This window comes from Schistocerca americana, chromosome 1 (genome assembly GCF_021461395.2).
Source record: "Schistocerca americana isolate TAMUIC-IGC-003095 chromosome 1, iqSchAmer2.1, whole genome shotgun sequence".
NCBI lineage: Eukaryota > Metazoa > Arthropoda > Insecta > Orthoptera > Acrididae > Schistocerca > Schistocerca americana.
This window is the reverse complement of record NC_060119.1, coordinates 778,927,561-778,946,020: the sequence shown is the minus strand read 5'-3', so window position 1 is coordinate 778,946,020 and position 18,460 is coordinate 778,927,561. Positions and strand designations below refer to the sequence as shown.

The following is an 18,460-nucleotide window of genomic DNA, read 5'->3' as shown; positions in this document are numbered from 1 at the left end:
CAAGTGATGTGAAAGATATAGAAGACAACGCAGTCTGTGGGTGCGCCATTGTGTACATCGTCTTTCAGCTGTAAGCGTGTGCTGTTCACAACGTGCAAGTGGGCTGTAGACAACATGGTTTATTCCTTAGAACAGAGGATTTTTCTGGTGTTGGAATTCCACCGCCTAGAACACAGTGTTGTTGCAACAAGACGAAGTTTTCGACGGAGGTTTAATGTAACCAAAGGACCGAAAAGCGGTACAATAAAGGATCTGTTTCAAAAATTTCAACGGACTGGGAACGTGACGGATGAACGTGCTGGAAAGGTGGGGCGACCGCGTACGGCAACCACAGAGGGCAACGCGCAGCTAGTGCAGCAGGTGATCCAACAGCGGCCTCGGGTTTCCGTTCGCCGTGTTGCAGCTGCGGTCCAAATGACGCCAACGTCCACGTATCGTCTCATGCGCCAGAGTTTACACCTCTATCCATACAAAATTCAAACGCGGCAATCCCTCAGCGCCGCTACCATTGCTGCACGAGAGACATTCGCTAACGATATAGTGCACAGGATTGATGACGGCGATATGCATGTGGGCAGCATTTGGTTTACTGACGAAGCTTATTTTTACCTGGACGGCTTCGTCAATAAACAGAACTGGCGCATATGGGGAACCGAAAAGCCCCATGTTGCAGTCCCATCGTCCCTGCATCCTCAAAAAGTACTGGTCTGGGCCGCCATGTCTTCCAAAGGAATCATTGGCCCATTTTTCAGATCCGAAACGATTACTGCATCACGCTATCTGGACATTCTTCGTGAATTTGTGGCGGTACAAACTGCCTTAGACGACACTGCGAACACCTCGTGGTTTATGCAAGATGGTGCCCGGCCACATCGCACGGCCGACGTCTTTAATTTCCTGAATGAATATTTCGATGATCGTGTGATTGCTTTGGGCTATCCGAAACATACAGGAGGCGGCGTGGATTGGCCTCCCTATTCGCCAGACATGAACCCCTGTGACTTCTTTCTGTGGGGACACTTGAAAGACCAGGTGTACCGCCAGAATCCAGAAACAATTGAACAGCTGAAGCAGTACATCTCATCTGCGTGTGAAGCCATTCCGCCAGACACGTTGTCAAAGGTTTCGGGTAATTTCATTCAGAGACTACGCCATATTATTGCTACGCATGGTGGATATGTGGAAAATATCGTACTATAGAGTTTCCCAGACCGCAGCGCCATCTTTTGTTGAAAATTGTAACTACTGTAATTTCGAAAGTTTGTCTGCCTGAAAATGTACTGTTGTCCCATGCATATTGCAACAAACGGCGTATTTCTATCGCTGCTCGTTTAGTTTTTATTGCCGTTTCAAATATACCGGTCATTTTTGAAACACCCTGTACTTCGTGAAGGAAAAGTGCTTGTGGGCGTGAAGGATAGGGAAAAACTTTAGGCACCTGAACCTGCCCTTCAGCATTCACGCCATAGGAAAAAAGTTCTATTTAAAAACTGTAGCTCGTTGCAGGAAGTCTCTGGAAAATAAAATGACGTATTATCTGTTGGCTTTTGTCTCGCGGTCTTTAGCCGACTTTTCTTGAGTAAGTTCCCTGACGTTTCGTCAGCAAGAATGCCAGATGTTCGCCATTGCTAGTGGCGGACTGGAGTCGAGCCCGTGGCCGAAGATCATATGTACCTTATGCGCCAATGTCTGGAGACTTTCCCCTGATCAAGTGGCTCTCCACTTGTTATCTGTAGCGGTAGGTCACTGCAGTACAGGAATCCAGAATCCCTTTACCTTGAGGGTTTCGTCTTCCAACATTGTTTTTTCTTGTGCACACGGTATGCGGTACATTTCCTACATTACGAGTGGGTCCCTTTCGTTCTTTGCCGATCTGAGACACTTATGATCTGTTTGGTAAGTTGGTAAACGATTTTTACATCGTGTTTGCGTAATATACGGTCTATTCTGTCCGTCACCTTTCAGATGTGTTGTAGGAAGGCCGTACTCAACAATGTCAGCAAAATTGTTAAACAATTGTCCGTCGTAGATCCCGAGACAGAAGCCAACGGGCAACACGTCAACAACTTTGTATTACACCTCTAAGGGGATTTTAAGACGGTACCGACGTCTTGACCAATGGAAGGGAACCCGTCCCCTCTCACCTTTTTATCGCCGTGCTGGGATAAAGGGACGACACCTATGCTCATAAAATATAAACACCACCTCTGCCTAGGTCCGTCGTAACTCCGACAGGATGGAACGATCTGATCATTATGAGCGAATTCATGTATTGCGGACAGACTTGACAAAAACTGTGAGCAACTTGTAGACATTTTCTGTCAACTCACTAAACCATGCGTTGAGACGACTGGGTTAAGATCGACAGCATGTCTACAGGTAACATGCAGACTGAATTCGACCACTGCACAGAGCGACGAAAGCAAAAGTGTGAAAGACACAGACAGCAGATCGACAAGTCGATTCACATGTCACCCACAGTGGTGAATTTAAATGAACGACCACTGGCCTAAGAGGAACTAACTGTTCTTCAAAAAGGAAGATTGGTTGGTTGGTTGGTTTGGGGAAGGAGACCAGACAGTGTGGTCATTGGTCTCATCGGAATAGGGAAGGATGGGGAAGGAAGTCGGCCGTGCCCTTTCAAAGGAACCATCCCGGCATTTGCCTGGAGTGATTTAGGGAAATCACGGAAAACCTAAATCAGGATGGCCGGACGCGGGATTGAACCGTCGTCCTTCCGAATGCGAGTCCAGTGTCTAACCACTGCGCCACCTCGCTCGGTAAAAAAAAAAGGAAGGAATTTCGCTATCATCCTCAGAACTGTATCTACGAAGGGTGTCACTGCTAACATTGAAGTGGTCATCCGGACCCTTTCATGTGAAAAAATCGAGGAAATACGCACAGAAAGCTCCAGGATATTGTCTTGATCAAAATCACCACCTTTGCAGCCTTGAAAGAGAAGCATTCCATGTTATAAAGAGCATTAACACTGATAAGAGCGCATTGATACTGCCATCCGACAGGGGAAACGCGGCCATTGAATTGAAGACCGAAGTCTATGAGCAGAAGATACGCGACTCACTATATCCGACGATATACTGACAGTTAAGTGCAGTTCCAATGCAGCGGATCATGTGGAACACGAATCGGTTCATCAATGCATCTCGTCTCTCGGTGCACATACAGAGGAACCTGTGCAACACGGAAGTCCTAAGACCTCAGCTGTAAGGATTGCCAAAATTCCATAAAGATGATGTACCATTAAGACCTATAGTATGCACTCCTGGCTGACCAGCATATCAACTGCCTAAATACTTGGCCCCTCTGCTTCAGCTGAAAACGAGAAAGACTGACACATAGATAAAGGACTCAGCTTATTTCACTGAGAAGCTGCAGAACCTAAAACTTGGATCAACAGCCTTTGTTTATCAAAGTGCCACTTAGTGGTTCTCTGGATCGCATCAGTTCCATTTTGCTGCAGAACATCACCAAGCTACAAACTCTATCTTCCAACGAGCTAATTTATTTGGAATGGCGATTTCTAGTAATAGCAGGAAGGCGTCGCCATGGGTAGTTCACTTACTCAAGTGGTTGTTCATTCCTTTATAGAACATTTCGAAAGGCAGGCACTGGACTTGGCAGCTTTCAACCTAAGATGTGGTACAGATACTTTGGTAACACCTTGTTTGTGTAGAGCCATGGTGAGTGACTTCACGGTGAAGTGGAAAAGGACCAACTGTTACATGATCTAGATGTCGTGGCTATGCGGAATAATGAGAAACTGGGACACAGCGTGTGTTGAAAACCGACACGCGCGGACAAATGCTTTAAAGAGTTATCAGATTATCACCTGAGAAAAAAGAGGAATGATTAATATTTTGATAATGCGCACAAGACCAATATGTGAGGTACAACTACTCGGAAGCGAAATCCAACACATGGAATGCATTCTGAGAAGTAAGAGAAGTAATGGGTACCCCACCAGGCATATGAGAAATGGCGAATCCAAACACCCAGAAAAGTGATACTTCAGAAGAAGAAATGTCAGTTATGGCCTTTCTGCCATACATTCCAAAGCTGATAGAATAAGACGTATATTGCGCATAAAGGGGACACTGCCTGCCAAAAAAGAGGGGAGCATCTAGAAAAGAAGAGGAAACGAAATGAATCTTCACAGGTTAAGAGAGTGTCTGGAGTAATAGCACTGATTACAAAATTAAGTACAATTTGCAAAGCACTTGGGACCACTTATCAATACGACAATTTACCTGTTCTGATCTACTTGCATTCACTAATTCGGTTACAAAGGTTGTCAAGAATCCGTTCTATCCCTTCCTGAGGCAAGCTGGCTCACAACTGTTGTAACTGTTTCTACACATGTTCTATCAGGGACACACCTGTGGATCTTGTTGGTCATGGGAGTGCTTCAAAATCACGCAGAGATTTCATAGAGATCCATGCCTTGTGTGGACAAGCATTGTCCTGTTGAAAAACAGCACCACGATACTGTCACATGAGAGGTAACACATGAAGACAAAGAATGTCTATGGCGTAACGTTGTGCCATCAAGAGCTCCCACATCTCTAATCATTTAGATGCATTCTGATGGACTATACATGTGCGAAGGTACACTGCTATCTGGCCATGGCTCCTGGGATCTTCAGTTTTTTATTAGGAAATGTACTTGCAGACCGATCAAGAAGATGAAAGAGTGTCTCAGATCGGCAAAGGACAAAAGAGACCCAGTCTCAATGTCGAGAATATTCAGCAGTACCATTGTAGCGTGGGATTTGGTTGAAGTGGAGTTCAGGCTGTGTGTTGTATAGGTGTAGGCTCAATTTAGCAACTAATTTGTTAAACATAAAATGTTGTAGGCAACAGTACAATAATAATTAAACAAAGCTTAATTTGCAGTCGAATATAGCTCGTGGCAACAGAGTTTAGACTAGAGACTTTAAAAAAAATGACTTCAGCACAATGAAATAGAATTAAAATTAGCACACACTGTCGGGCAACAGCTATAACAATTACAAAATATGGTCCTTGGCCACAGACAGGAAGAGACAATGTAAAAAAATAGCTTCTGCAGTTTTCCATATGAAACAAGAGAGACTTAATTAAGACCACCCACATAGCATGCAGCTGTCTATGGTGACGCCAATCATCAACTACTCACAACAACAAGCTAATATCAAATATCTACAGACTATCTATGCATACAGTGTTCTCTTCAGCAGAACATATAAATGAATCACTTTCACATAGCATAACAACTAGCTATCCTCCTTTATAGAGATGGCCTAAAACAAATCACTCATGCTCACAGCATAATAAGACAAGATTACTTTCTTTATCATAAAACGTTCTAAACAATCGCGTCAGTGGCATGTAATTAACAAAACCAAATGGCTGCCGTCTTTAGGGAACACGTTTGCGTGAGAAAGCATGTCATCACACAACAAACAAAACATTCCGGACTACAACCAAGGACTTCCCACGTGTAACATTACTTGTTAACCAATACACTCAATGCGTTGCTAGTACGCAGCAACTATTCGCTAAAGAGGATCACTTAACCACCAAGATGCAGCCGTCAGCTGCAGTAGTGCTACACTTTGAATGCAGAAGCTCTTTTCTTCTCCTCGACAGGCGTCACTGTCTTCCGGTTCGGGAAAAGACACCAACCATTCCAGTAGGTTGTTGGAGTCTACACAGTGGCCACGCCCTTCACTCAGCATTAGCGATGCACCATACACAGATCCTTGGCGTGCCGGCTTGGAGAAGACTTCCCGTTCTTGGTCATACACCAACTGACTTCTCTCATCCACCTCTTAACCCCGTGACTGTAATTGTGGCCACTATGACAGCTTCGGCCTGCTACGCTTATTTGAGACGAGTCGGCCCAATGCCGCAACACTAATCCCGGCTCCTCACCCTTACTTATCGGATGCAGGTACGACAACCTTCGCCCGTATTGTTGTCACCGCATCTGCTGCTCCGCTGACCGTACCTCCGAGTGTAGGCCGCCTCAGTTGCCGGAGCCGCCCCCGCCCCAGCATGGGCACCCCCTGCATTGCCCACTGGCGACGCCACAGACTCCCAGACTGCTGCATCTTCGTTCATAGCACTTGCTTCCGGAATATGTGTCCTCACTGGTAGTACAGCAGGTGACTGACTCTTCTCCGTATAGCGCCGCCCCACTGGCCACAAACGCTGCAGCCAAGCACCAGCGCGATAGCACGCCGACGTCTCTGTGTGGACGGAGCAAGAAGAAAGGCGTGCTGCGAAGTACAGATTCATGGCACGCCTTCTGCAGGTCTGTGTTACAATGACTGAACGATCCATTAGTACCAACAACTCCGAGCATAAATAGTATTTCATGTTGGAAGAGATGGAGAAATCGGATGTGACGATGTACATTCTTTGTGAGGCCTTTCGCAACACTCTTCGTACTGCCGAAAAGTCAGAGAAGGGTTGTGCTGGGAAATAATTGTTGTTGTTGTGGTCTTCAGTCCTGAGACTGGTTTGATGCAGCTCTCCATGCTACTCTATCCTGTGCAAGCTTCTTCATCTCCCAATACGTACTGCAGCCTACATCCTTTTGAATCTGCTTAGTGTATTCATCTCTTGGTCTCCCTCTACGACTTTTACCCTCCACTCTGCCCTCCAATACTAAATTGGTGATCCCTTGATGCGTCAGAACATGTCCCTTCTTCTTGTCAAGTTGTGCCACAAACTCCTCTTCTTCCCAATCCTATTCAATACTTCCTCATTAGTTACGTGATCTACCCATGTAATCTTTAGCATTCTTCTGTAGCACCACATTTCAAAAGCTTCTATTCTCTTCCTGTCTAAACTATTTATCGTCCATGTTTCACTTCCATACATGGCTACACTCCATACAAATACTTTCAGAAACGACTTCCTGACATCTAAATCTATACTCGATGTTAACAAATTTCTCTTCTTCAGAAACGCTTTCCTTGTCATTGCCAGTCTACATTTTATATCCTCTCGACTTCGACCATCATCAGTTATTTTGCTCCCCAAATAGCAAAACTCCTTTACTACTTTAAGTGTCTCATTTCCTAATCTAATTCCCTCAGCATCGCCCGACTTAATTCGACTACATTCCATTATCCTCGTTTTGCTTTTGTTGATGTTCATCTTACACCCTCCTTTCAAGACACTGTCCATTCCGTTCAGCTGCTCATCCAAGTCCTTTGCTGTCTCTGACAGAATTACAATGTCATCGGCGAACCTCAAAGTTTTTATTTCTTCTCCATGGATTTTAATACCTACTCCGAATTTTTCTTTTGTTTCCTTTACTGCTTGCTCAATATACAAATTGAATAACATCAGGGAGAGGCTACAACCCTGTCTCACTCCCTTCCCAACCACTGCTTCCCTTTCATGTCCCTCGACTCTTATAACTGCCATCTGGTTTCTGTACAAATTGTAAATAGCCTTTCGCTCCCCGAGAAAAAAATTCGATACGTTGTCCCATTTTCGAGTTAATTAGTATTGAAGTTAGCCAATCAGGCTGTTGCGTGCAAATTCCAGCGGCCGTCCAGAATCGGTGTCACCAAACGTGTTCGTCGTTTGGTTTCCTAAAATCGAACAAGAGAACGATAGAAAAATTTGTTCGTGGAACGGTAGTAAGGATCGAACCCGAGCGAAAGGCTGACGATCACCTACGCTAGGACAACAATTGACACTAATATTGCATCTGGCAAGCCGCTTCATTTTTCATGCGCAAATGCCTGATTGGCTAACTTAAATGCTAATTAACTCGGAAACAGAACAACGTATCGAATTTTTTTTTCTTAACAATTATTTTTCAGCACAATCGACCCTGCAATACCTTTACAAACTTTTCAGACTGTTTCTGACCAAGCTGTATATCCTGAAACAGGGAGCTGGGCCTTAGTTGTCCACCAGGTGTCTCTTACCACTGTTATCCTGATATCCGCTTATATTAAAAGGAGTTTTGGAGGCCATGGGATCAATCCTGTGTCACGACTCTCTTTGGTTCCAGAAAGTCGTGGAAGTTGGTAATTACCGAAGAAACTTTAGTCCCACTAGCTGGTATTGGTTTTATATCTGCCTTGCTCAAGGAAAATATTGCGCAGAGTTCCGATTGGGCTTCAATTGTCTACAGAAGAATTCTGTGGGTCCCATTGTTTCCGATGCACAAAACGCTGTTGTTGCAGCTGAGGTGTACTACGAGTCACGACTCTCATGGAAATGTGCAGGTGTAGAAGGAATTGGCTAATTTATAAATATCGTGCCCACAGATTCTCATGGCTGTCTCGCGGGAGACATGTATCACAGACTACTACTTTAGTATGGAAATTAGTCGACGAAACCTTCAGCGTTCTGTTAACCGACATAGGAAATCGCAGCAGTATTATATTAATAGAGAAGTTACTTTTATATCTATGGAAACCACACACCTTGACAAAGGAACAGGTATAACATCATATTTGCGATGCCAAGAAATACCGGCGCTTCTCGCTATGTGAAGAGCACTGTTATTGTTGATAACAGCTGGCTTTAATATTGCTCTATTCCTATCAAGACACGAAATACAGCAGCCTGCCTATCTGCTGGTCAAAATTCTGTAGCGGTTTCAAATATCCAAAAAGCAATTTCTATTGATCTAGGCTTGTCCCAGTTTCGCTCGAAGGCCTACTGGAAATATGGGACAAGGATATGCACAACTGCCAAAAGCTTCTTGGGAAAAATGGGGCACGATTTAAATAATGAAGAGATGGGGAAGAAATACTTCAAATAAAATGGGTAGTATACATTGGATCATTATACAAAATCTCCCAACGATTCTTACTGCTTTACGATATTTTAGAGAACGAAGTTGTATGAACCGTAATGTCGCATCTCTAATATTTAGTAATTTTACCTTAAGAAACTTTTAAAACATTTCCCACAGTTTTCCTTTGCACCCAGATCAAAATGACGTGCACACATTGTGATAAGTGAATCTTCATATGCGATTACCTATATACCCAAGAACCCTACTTCGTTCAGTTTGTGTTATCATCAGCACGAAATACTCCAGAATAATATGTAAAAATACCGTATTTTGTTACTGTGTCAAACGTCATAATGGTCTGTTGCATTTACTAGGTTAATTTAATAAATTATTAGAGGCCTGGCTATTTTCTTCCATTATCAATAAATTACGTATTTCCAGACCAAACATAAACTAGATCCCTCAGTAGCAGGTGAAGAAAGTGAAAAACGCAAAAATTGGTCATTCATAATTATATAATTTATGGCAGTGCTTCTGGCGCCTGTAAGTTAGAGAAATAAAAATATTGCCTCCCCAAAAGTAACTGTGATTACAACCTGTGACTTTTTGGCAATGAAATAAGACAGTTATATTTCGTCTTCGAATGACTGGCAGAACAATTCACTTTAATGGTTTATCTTAAAGAATAATTTTGTATCTGTGTGGAGCACTGCCTCTAGAAATTTTGTGAATAAAAACATGGACCGTAGTAGGCTGTATTATTATTTACTAATTGCGCTAGCAGCCAGTTTCGACATTTATGTCATAATGAAGCACCTAAAATGAAACTTGCCAACGTGGAACACTTTGATGACATTAATATATCTTATTACAGTCATAGCATAAGTCTTATCTTAAAGAATATAGTGCTTTCATCATTTCTTGAAATTTCAATTGGCTCATATTCCTTGTTAATAGAAGAAATTTAGTTGCTTGCTTGAATAACAAGTAAGTTAGCTCTCTCTCAGACTGCTGATGTCAAAATCAGACTCATAAATCCGTGTAAACACAACCATCACAACAGCTACTTACATTTCTTCTCATTTTCATAGATAAATTTTGCACCCACAACACAGTTACGTTAAAAATGTATAATTATTGGTTAATTCATTTCTTAAATGTGATAGAATTCATAGATCTTCTTTGGTTTCATTTCAAATAATTTTATTTGCATTGTCGCTGTCCATCTAACAGCAGACAATCATGAGGTCACTAACAACTGTTACTTTGCAGGTGGGATTCCTGACCAGCATCTGTATACCATGCTACTCCTTATTGCACCAACTGATACCAGAGACGAAACCTTTACTTGACCAATGTCACGCCAATTTGGCAAGATGGCGAAAGATTGATGAAGAGGATAAATTACGTCGGGCGAAAGGTCTTCTGCAGCCAGTAAATGATATTCTTCAAGGGCTCGCTTCTCAGGCAGCACCACCACCCCTTGCAAATGACGAAATGACGAGCAGAAATAGCGATACTACCAACAATACCTGAAGTGTATGATGAGTGGAATACTGTATGACCCCCATCAGATGACTCATGAACAACAAACAAAAATACTAAAGAAACATCTTCATCTTTCCATGGTAAATAAACTGTAAGATGTCCTGAATGTGGGCTTGAATCTATAATTTTCTTTTGTGATGTTGGACTTCACGTATTTGGATATGAAAAGAAGTATAACACATTCAAATAACTGAACTTCTCTACAATTTTCAAGTTCTGTGCTATATAGTGTTTGTCATTAAAAATAGTGTGGAGTATGAAATGTATTTAAAGACCTAAAATTTCTGCAAAAAGGAAAAACACTTATTTAATATTATTAAATCATTGTTCTAGTCATATATAGCTAAATCAGCTAACCCACCCAAATGATATGAAGTATAATCTTCCAATTACACAAATAGATTCTATGATGTTGTCTTGATTGAGAATGATGTTGCATTCTGAGGTATGAGACATGCTGACTATCAAACTTGTTAAGTTCCTGTTTGTAAACAGCCAAATATCTGCTGAAACGGGCCTCATTTCTCATGTCAGTTATTTATTACATATCTAAGTAGTCTTTATATTAAAAACACTAATTACACTTCATGGCTGTTCATCAACAAGTGTGTCATGTTATAGGATCTTCATATTTTATGTGAACTGCTATAGTTTTATCCTAGAAGGAAACTATATCCCTCAGTGACATTTTCCAGGTTGCATTGCTTGCAAACCGCAAAGTAATGTTTCCATCAGTGGTAATACCACAATTTTATTCATGTCGATTAGAAGTGGCACACATGTTTCAGTTTTTAGCAAACCTTCTTGTATTTACATTGTACCTTGGTTTTCTTTCATTTTATTAGCTTTTTGGTATATTTTCACTATTTGTTACTTCAGTTTCTGCAAACAACACACCACTTACAGAATTTCATTTTGATTACTTTTCAATCATAAATTTCAAATAAGTACTCATATATTATCTGCATTTGTTAGACAAAAGACTAAATAAATTGAGTCAAATTTTAGGGGCAGAAATTTTTGATTGATTTTGAAAAAAATACTATTGTTTCATTCCCCCTATCATAATTCAGTTCTATTGAAGATATATTGAGTTCACTCATCAAAAATAAATTTTCATCAGTGAGCCTGTTCTATTCTTATGTATTTCTTTTGCAGATCTCTTCTTTTAGTGATCTACAATAATGAACAAGTACAATATTTCTTTTTAGTATTTACCTACTCCTCTTTCTCGAATGAGTTGGCTCCTTGTGCGCACAGTCTAACATTACAAGAAACTGCCCTGCTATTTCTTTCACATATTCAGTTCTTTACTTTTAGTAATGTTTACAACCCACTGTGTAACATTATGGTATATATTATAATTTTTTTTGGACTGAGGACTGATATTATTAAATGGCAGATTTATATACCACAGACTGCACAATATGTGCAACTGTGTTTTGTAACCCTTGAGTAAAATATTGTCACATCCTGATGCCATGCATAAATCTGAGTTGTAAGGAGAGAATATAATATACTTTTCGATTCCACATATTACTTTACTTTTTATAATTATGTATCCCCTGTAACTTCTGTTTATTGACAGGCTCAAATATGACATTAGGTAAGATTTCTTTGTCTTTTCAGAATGTAGACTGCTATTTCAAGCCACACACATTTCTAGTAACAGTTAGTATCTGAGTTAAAATATGTTTTAACTACTACCTGGAATAGTATCTGAGTTAAAATATGTTTTAACTACTACCTGGAATATCTTCAGTGAATCTGAAACTAAACTAATGTGTGTGTCTTATGAGATTTTTATAATAAAATTCGAAGAAAAAATTGTAATAATGGAAAACTGTTTTACTTCAGTTATTATCATAACCAATGAGAACTGTCATATCCAAATACAGTAAATAAATTAATGTTATATGTTGTTATATTTACATAATATAAAATCAGCTGTGAAACAATTAGAAATAAATTTTCCTATCATAGATGCTATAACAATTAAAATAATTCCCCCTCAATTGGGAAACATACATGATGTGAGTATATGTGAATATACATTTCTGTACATATGAGAACATCAAAAATCAGAAAATGTGTTTGTAAATATTGATATAGCACTAGTCAGGTGATTTGAGTAGTATGTGATCTAAAATGTAACTATTGATAATGCTTCCAATAGATCTGTTTTGATTTAAATCAAACTATTTCTGTGTTGAATAACTTGTACTAGTTTTATGTACTTATATTTTATACTAGCTATAATCTCTAAAGGGAACTCACAAGGTCCAGAATGTACTATCTGTCTATTTTCATACATGTACTTTATAATGTATAATGGAACTACATATCACAGTGTCTGGTACACTTGTTTTTATCCTCCTAAAGTATCTACCTCAGGAAAATAAGGCCTCATGTGCCTGTATGTCACTTTGTTGCCCACCCAGTGATTTTAATCATTTGACTGCTGTAACCATCTCTTACAGGTATAAATTTTAGGCTGTTTCCATATACTTTACGTTGTTGTCATTCTAATCAAACAAGGCTTACAAATTTCTCTCTGAATTTAGTTTTTATCACAGCAGTATGATATCTGTTCCACACTGAGAATTAAATTATCTTATTTAAAATGAATTTAGTTTTTCATCACAGCAGTATGATATCTGCTTCGCGGTGAGAATTAAATTATCTTATTTAAAATGTATGTTTATAATGAACAGTTTTAACGATTTGATGTCATTCAGTACCATATCCTTGTTCAGAATGTAGTAACTGTTTATTGTCTGTCACAATTACAACCTGTAAACATTTTTATATTACACTGTCACTTTTTGTCCTGATGTAATTTTCATGAAACATGTACTAATGATCTCTGATGAGTTTGTAACTTCACTGTTCCAAATGCAGTTATATTTCTTTATTTTTTACTTTTCTAAAATGTTTATAACTTCTATTTCTAATTATGTTTGAGATTCAAATTATCTCCAAATTTTAAAGTCTTACTTCCTAAAATGATTGCATGTGGCTTATTACCATCCTTTTCTTGTGATTTTATTCTTTTGAGCTGTTAAACAAAACAATTTTGTCTCTCTCAGGAATATAATCCTGTTGTTCATGCACTATAAACTTCTCAAAAAGCTAATGAAACATCAGTTTAACACCAGTGTCAGTGCATACTTAATTGTTTTGAAGAGAATGGTGAGTTATTTCGGCATTGTTTCTTTTTCAGCCTGAGAATTTTCTATGTCCATTTGTATTCATGGTCCAAGAACTGTTTCCAAATGTTTGTTCCGCAGGGTTTGCGTTTTTCCTTAGTTTTTTTCCATTAGTTAAAATGTACCTCCATTTTTACATTTCCTATGTAAAGAGTGTTTCTACAAAGTCTACTGTACACTACAAGTAAATTTAAAATTTAATTTATCATATACATCAGAGATAATATTAATCTATGTTAATATTCATTGCATCTGTACTGGATATATATGTGTGTAAGGCTTCATTTATTCTGATGATTGAATTTTTAGGTTGAGTGCAATGCACTTTTCCTACGAAACTGTACTTGCAGGAAAATGGTAGAAGATTGTTTAATAATTATATCTTAATTATGTTATATGTAAGTCATACATTAGAGATTTATTGTTACACCTGTCAATATTATAAGAACATACCCACATTATTCTTCTTTCTCCTACAGATCTATATTATATGATGGGACTTCAAAAAGTGAGTTATGTATTATTGTGGCAAACCAGGTAACTTTTATTGAACGCTGCACTACACTTCAAAGTGACTCAAATACATGATACCATTTTCCAATATAGTCATCAAGTCTCTGAAAACAACAGTCAGCAGGTTCTACCAATTGTTCTGTTCTCCAATGATAAAAATCTGCACCATTGACATGGATCCATTCGAGAAATGGTGTATGAACGTCCTCATCATCAGAAAATGTGCGATTCCTTTGAATCAGTTCGTTGATTGTCTGGATATTGGCGTTCGTGGTCAATGTCGATGGCATTCCTCCCTAAGCAGCATCACCTACATCTGTATGGCCTTGGTGAACCTGTTGGCAGCATTTCATTACAGCTGCCAGAATTTCAGTCAGTCTGCATGCAATTTAGACATTTTGTTCACAAGGATCATACTGTCCCACATACTTCACCTTTGGAGCACATTTCTAGTTGCTGTGCTGTTTCACACCTTCACTGTGGTGTGCCTGTTAACTGTATTGTAATGGAACTGTGTCAGTGGGAAATTCAAATGATGAACTCTCTTCTGCTAATCCTTCACTCCTGTTGTGCAATGGTCTTAGCATTTGTAACATACTTTTCTGAAGTCCCCATGTAGATCCAAGTTATATCAGCACATGTTGCATGTTTACAAATTTTTTGTTGACTCATACATATTATTTTTATATATTAATGAATATAAAAATATTTTTAATCTCTTTATCATTTCATCTTTCAGCATTTAAGAGCATTATTTGTGTACCTGTGAAACACTGAGCTGTGAATATATGATTTTTAAATAAATTAAAACCCCTCTTCTTATAGTTTGTATAGCAGCAGTATTATAATTATGTCTGTTCAAAAACTTATTTAAATGTGCAGTAGTTTTGAACAAGACCAAAATTCATTGTACAGTCAATAATCGATATAATAAAAGCACTTAATTTCATCTTTGAATTTTTACATCAGAAAAATTTCAATACATTTTACCCACATTCTTCTACTCTAATTTGTAATGATATGGGAACTACTGTATTTATTTTAGGCCATTTGACCAATATGTCACAGAACAATAAAATCAGGATAAAATATTTTCATTCTTATTTTCGAAATCAGGTAAAATGAAGTTGTTATTTTCAAGTATTAGCATATAATAGAAGGCCCAAAAAGTATTAGTGACAAGGTAAGGAAGTGTTCAGTGATTCAGTGACGTAGGAATGAATTTCTTCTGATCTTTTTGAAATGTTTATGATTACAACATTTCTTCAAAAAGTGGCCCATAGGCTTCAGTTGATACTAATAGGCCTAAATGAAATAATATTAAATGTATTTTAAACTTAGTTGACTACTTTCCAGGGTAAAATGTGGTGCTTATATTTTAGTGGCATATTAGAGTTCTTTAGATTGCAGTTAATGTAGTAAGAAAGTTTTGGTTCCAGGCAATTAATTATACTAATTTTTCTATAGTCTGATGCCAATGGATCCAATATCATAATGCTTAAGCAGGCACATACAATGTTATAAGCAAGTGCTTGATGTGACTCCATGGAGCAACAACTCCCCTGAACACCTAAACCCATACCACCACCAATATGTATTTTCGTATTTATCAGTTTTGCAGTAATGAGCAATGAGTGTGAAACAGAAATTCAGCAAGTTTGGATTATGCATGTGTGGATTGTTCAATCTGTGGTGTATCTATGCTTAGTGGGATTTTTGAAAATAGGAAAAAACAGTCTGTTATATTTAAAAAGTAAATTTTCGTTTAAAACATCATTTTTTTAATTGTGAAGACGTTGATGAAGGAGACATCTGCAAGTGGTTATGTAGCTGTGCGTATGAACTAAGATTTGGACAGGTCAGTGAACAATGTCTGTTTGGTAAAGGAAAAGAGCAACTACTAGGTAGTAGGAGAATCCATTGTCACATATGGAGACATAGAAATGCGTTGACCTGTTATTAGAGAATGCTCGACAAAATTCTTTTTATTGCACCAATGAAAATTAGAAAAATCCTCAGAAAACAGCTGAATGAAAACAAAAACAGGGAAAACTGGAGGTTATGTCCACAAACTGAGCTGAAAACCAGTAATAACGAAATACAGTGTGTTTTAAGCGATGAACGTGTAAATATTTCGGTGGAATTTCAAACGAGACATGTAGCAGTAAACAACAGAATCCAGTAAAAATATGTGTACTTTGGATTATGTGTGTTTTACAGATATCTGTGCAGTCTAGCGTCCACATTAAACCAGATAACCTGGAGTTTTCTTTATTGTGTTGATGTAGAGGCCAGAAGAGATGAATATTACTATCTAATGCCCCATTGAGAAACTGAACAGAGATTTAACAGTTATCCAGTACCAGCCATCTACACAATTAATGTTATGACCATAAAAGCAGTGGAAAATAATTTCAGACATACCCAAGCATAGTGTTTTGGATAGTATTTATGAATCCTGAAAGGCGTGTTTATAGTGGAATATAATTTTTTTCAGTTTTAAGATTGAAAGAAATCTGTTCTCAGATAAAAAATGAAACGGTCGCATGGCATTGTTGGCAGGGAGGCCCCATTTGGGGGAGTTCGACCGCCGTATTGCAAGTCGTTTTTAGCTGACACGACTTCGTCCACTTGCGAGTCAATGTTGATGAAGGATACACAACACCCAGTCCCCTGTCGGCAATCGAACCCGGGCCCCTTGCGTTGTAGGGGGTAACGCTACCGCTACGCTATGGAGGCGGACTGTTCTCAGATACTACACATTATGCTACCAAGGTAGTGTTATGTTTACTACATCACATAAAAGGCATGACAGCTAGCTCAACGATTCTACAGTAAAGGGACGAGGAGGTGACACAGCAAGGATGATTAGATCTTCGCTTTTCATCTTGGCAGTACATCAAACATCCACACAAACAGGGTGCACAGAACGTAGCAAGAGCGCTTCACTATGTGATACGATATAGTACAAGAAATAAAAATACTCTTCATGAAAGTGTCGCACGATGTATATTTTCTTTTCAAACATGTGATAACGTGTGCAACGTGCCTACATTGCAGTGGAGAGAATTTAAAGTAAATCACGTTTTATAAAAATAAGATTTCTGTCTTTATCAACATATTGTTTATCGTTGTCCTAACACATCTAGACATAGGTGTTTTCGACATGCAAACAGTAATTCATACTCCTTGTAACTAAGCAAACACTTGGAGGTAGTATATTAAGGTAGTACAGCATATCATGCCTCAAGGAGCAGCCGCAACAGAGTTCGCTTCGTGATTCAAAATAAGAACATTTGTACAGCACTCACAGCTGCACCGCGCTTTGACGTGCGTTGTTTAAAGCCGACTATGTAAATTGAATAGGGGATACCCACTCTGCCTAATATTATATTTACAAGGTCTGTGTGGACTTAAAATGTATTAAAATGAGGACTGAGAAGATCTGCGATTTGGAATGGTTCCACTCGTTGATTTTCATGGATTCCATGAATTTCATCAGCAGGCACCATCTGAAGCAGCTAGTATGCTTGTCAAGTTGATAGCGCTCGTTCTTTCAGCCATGTACTGACACATTAAAAATTCTTACAACTGATGCAGTTCAGAGAGGTTTACTGCTCCAGGTGATTACTGATATATAAATCACAAAGTTATTTTAGATTTAAATAACATGATTACTGCAAGTGTGTTGCAGTCCAAGAAGAATTGAATCAAAACACATTTCGTTCTCATGCTATTTACTGAAAATGTGGAGCACAGATAAACCATGCTGTGTGATATTGTACTATGTTAACATTCATAGATGGAATTACCTTTTTACGTTTTTAAACTAGATACACCTTTGTGCAGACATAAAATAATCATAATAAGCATAAATTCAAGCACAATGTACGTGCTAACTGTTTAACTGTCTTGCCAAAGACGAGTAGAATACGATTTTCTCCACTGCAAATCAATACGAGCACAAGTATTTTTCATTAACAAGTTTTTTTGTTTCTGAAAGGGAATTCCAGTTGTCATTCTTGCAGTCATATTTTTCTGCAATAGGATATTCACTGAATCTGTGGTAAACGTCTTAATCTGGTATAGCAAAGATTTAAAACTTTGAGATCATACGTGATTATCGAAATAGTTTCAACGTGAAGTATTATGCAAGTAATGTGGTATAATAATTATGTATTTACACTTTTTGGGGATGCACCACTTTAGTATGTGGCGGTCTTAATAGAAACTATAAAAACAACTACTAAATTTGCTACTCTTTAATAAGTGAGAATTCCAATGCTTATTAGGAGCTGTTAAGGCACAGGTGACTTATATTACACATAAGTAGCAAACACTCTTCTTACAGGACTACCGCTGAGTGAGATAATGTATCTGCGGTGGGTAATACAGTTCACTAGTCAGTGTGCCATCA

General features: G+C 38.7%; 1 protein-coding gene across 1 annotated transcript in view; it reads left to right on the top strand.

The window, feature by feature from the left end:
• The window catches only part of LOC124594174 (probable 3',5'-cyclic phosphodiesterase pde-5), a 277,725-nt gene extending 266,428 nt beyond the window's left edge, over nucleotides 1-11,297 (top strand). The window contains exon 16 of the mRNA XM_047132534.1: nucleotides 10,046-11,297. Within this exon, the coding sequence (XP_046988490.1) occupies nucleotides 10,046-10,309 (264 nt within the window). The 3' untranslated portion in view covers nucleotides 10,310-11,297. The remainder of the gene's footprint in view (nucleotides 1-10,045) is intronic.
• The last annotated feature ends 7,163 nt before the right edge of the window (nucleotides 11,298-18,460 follow it).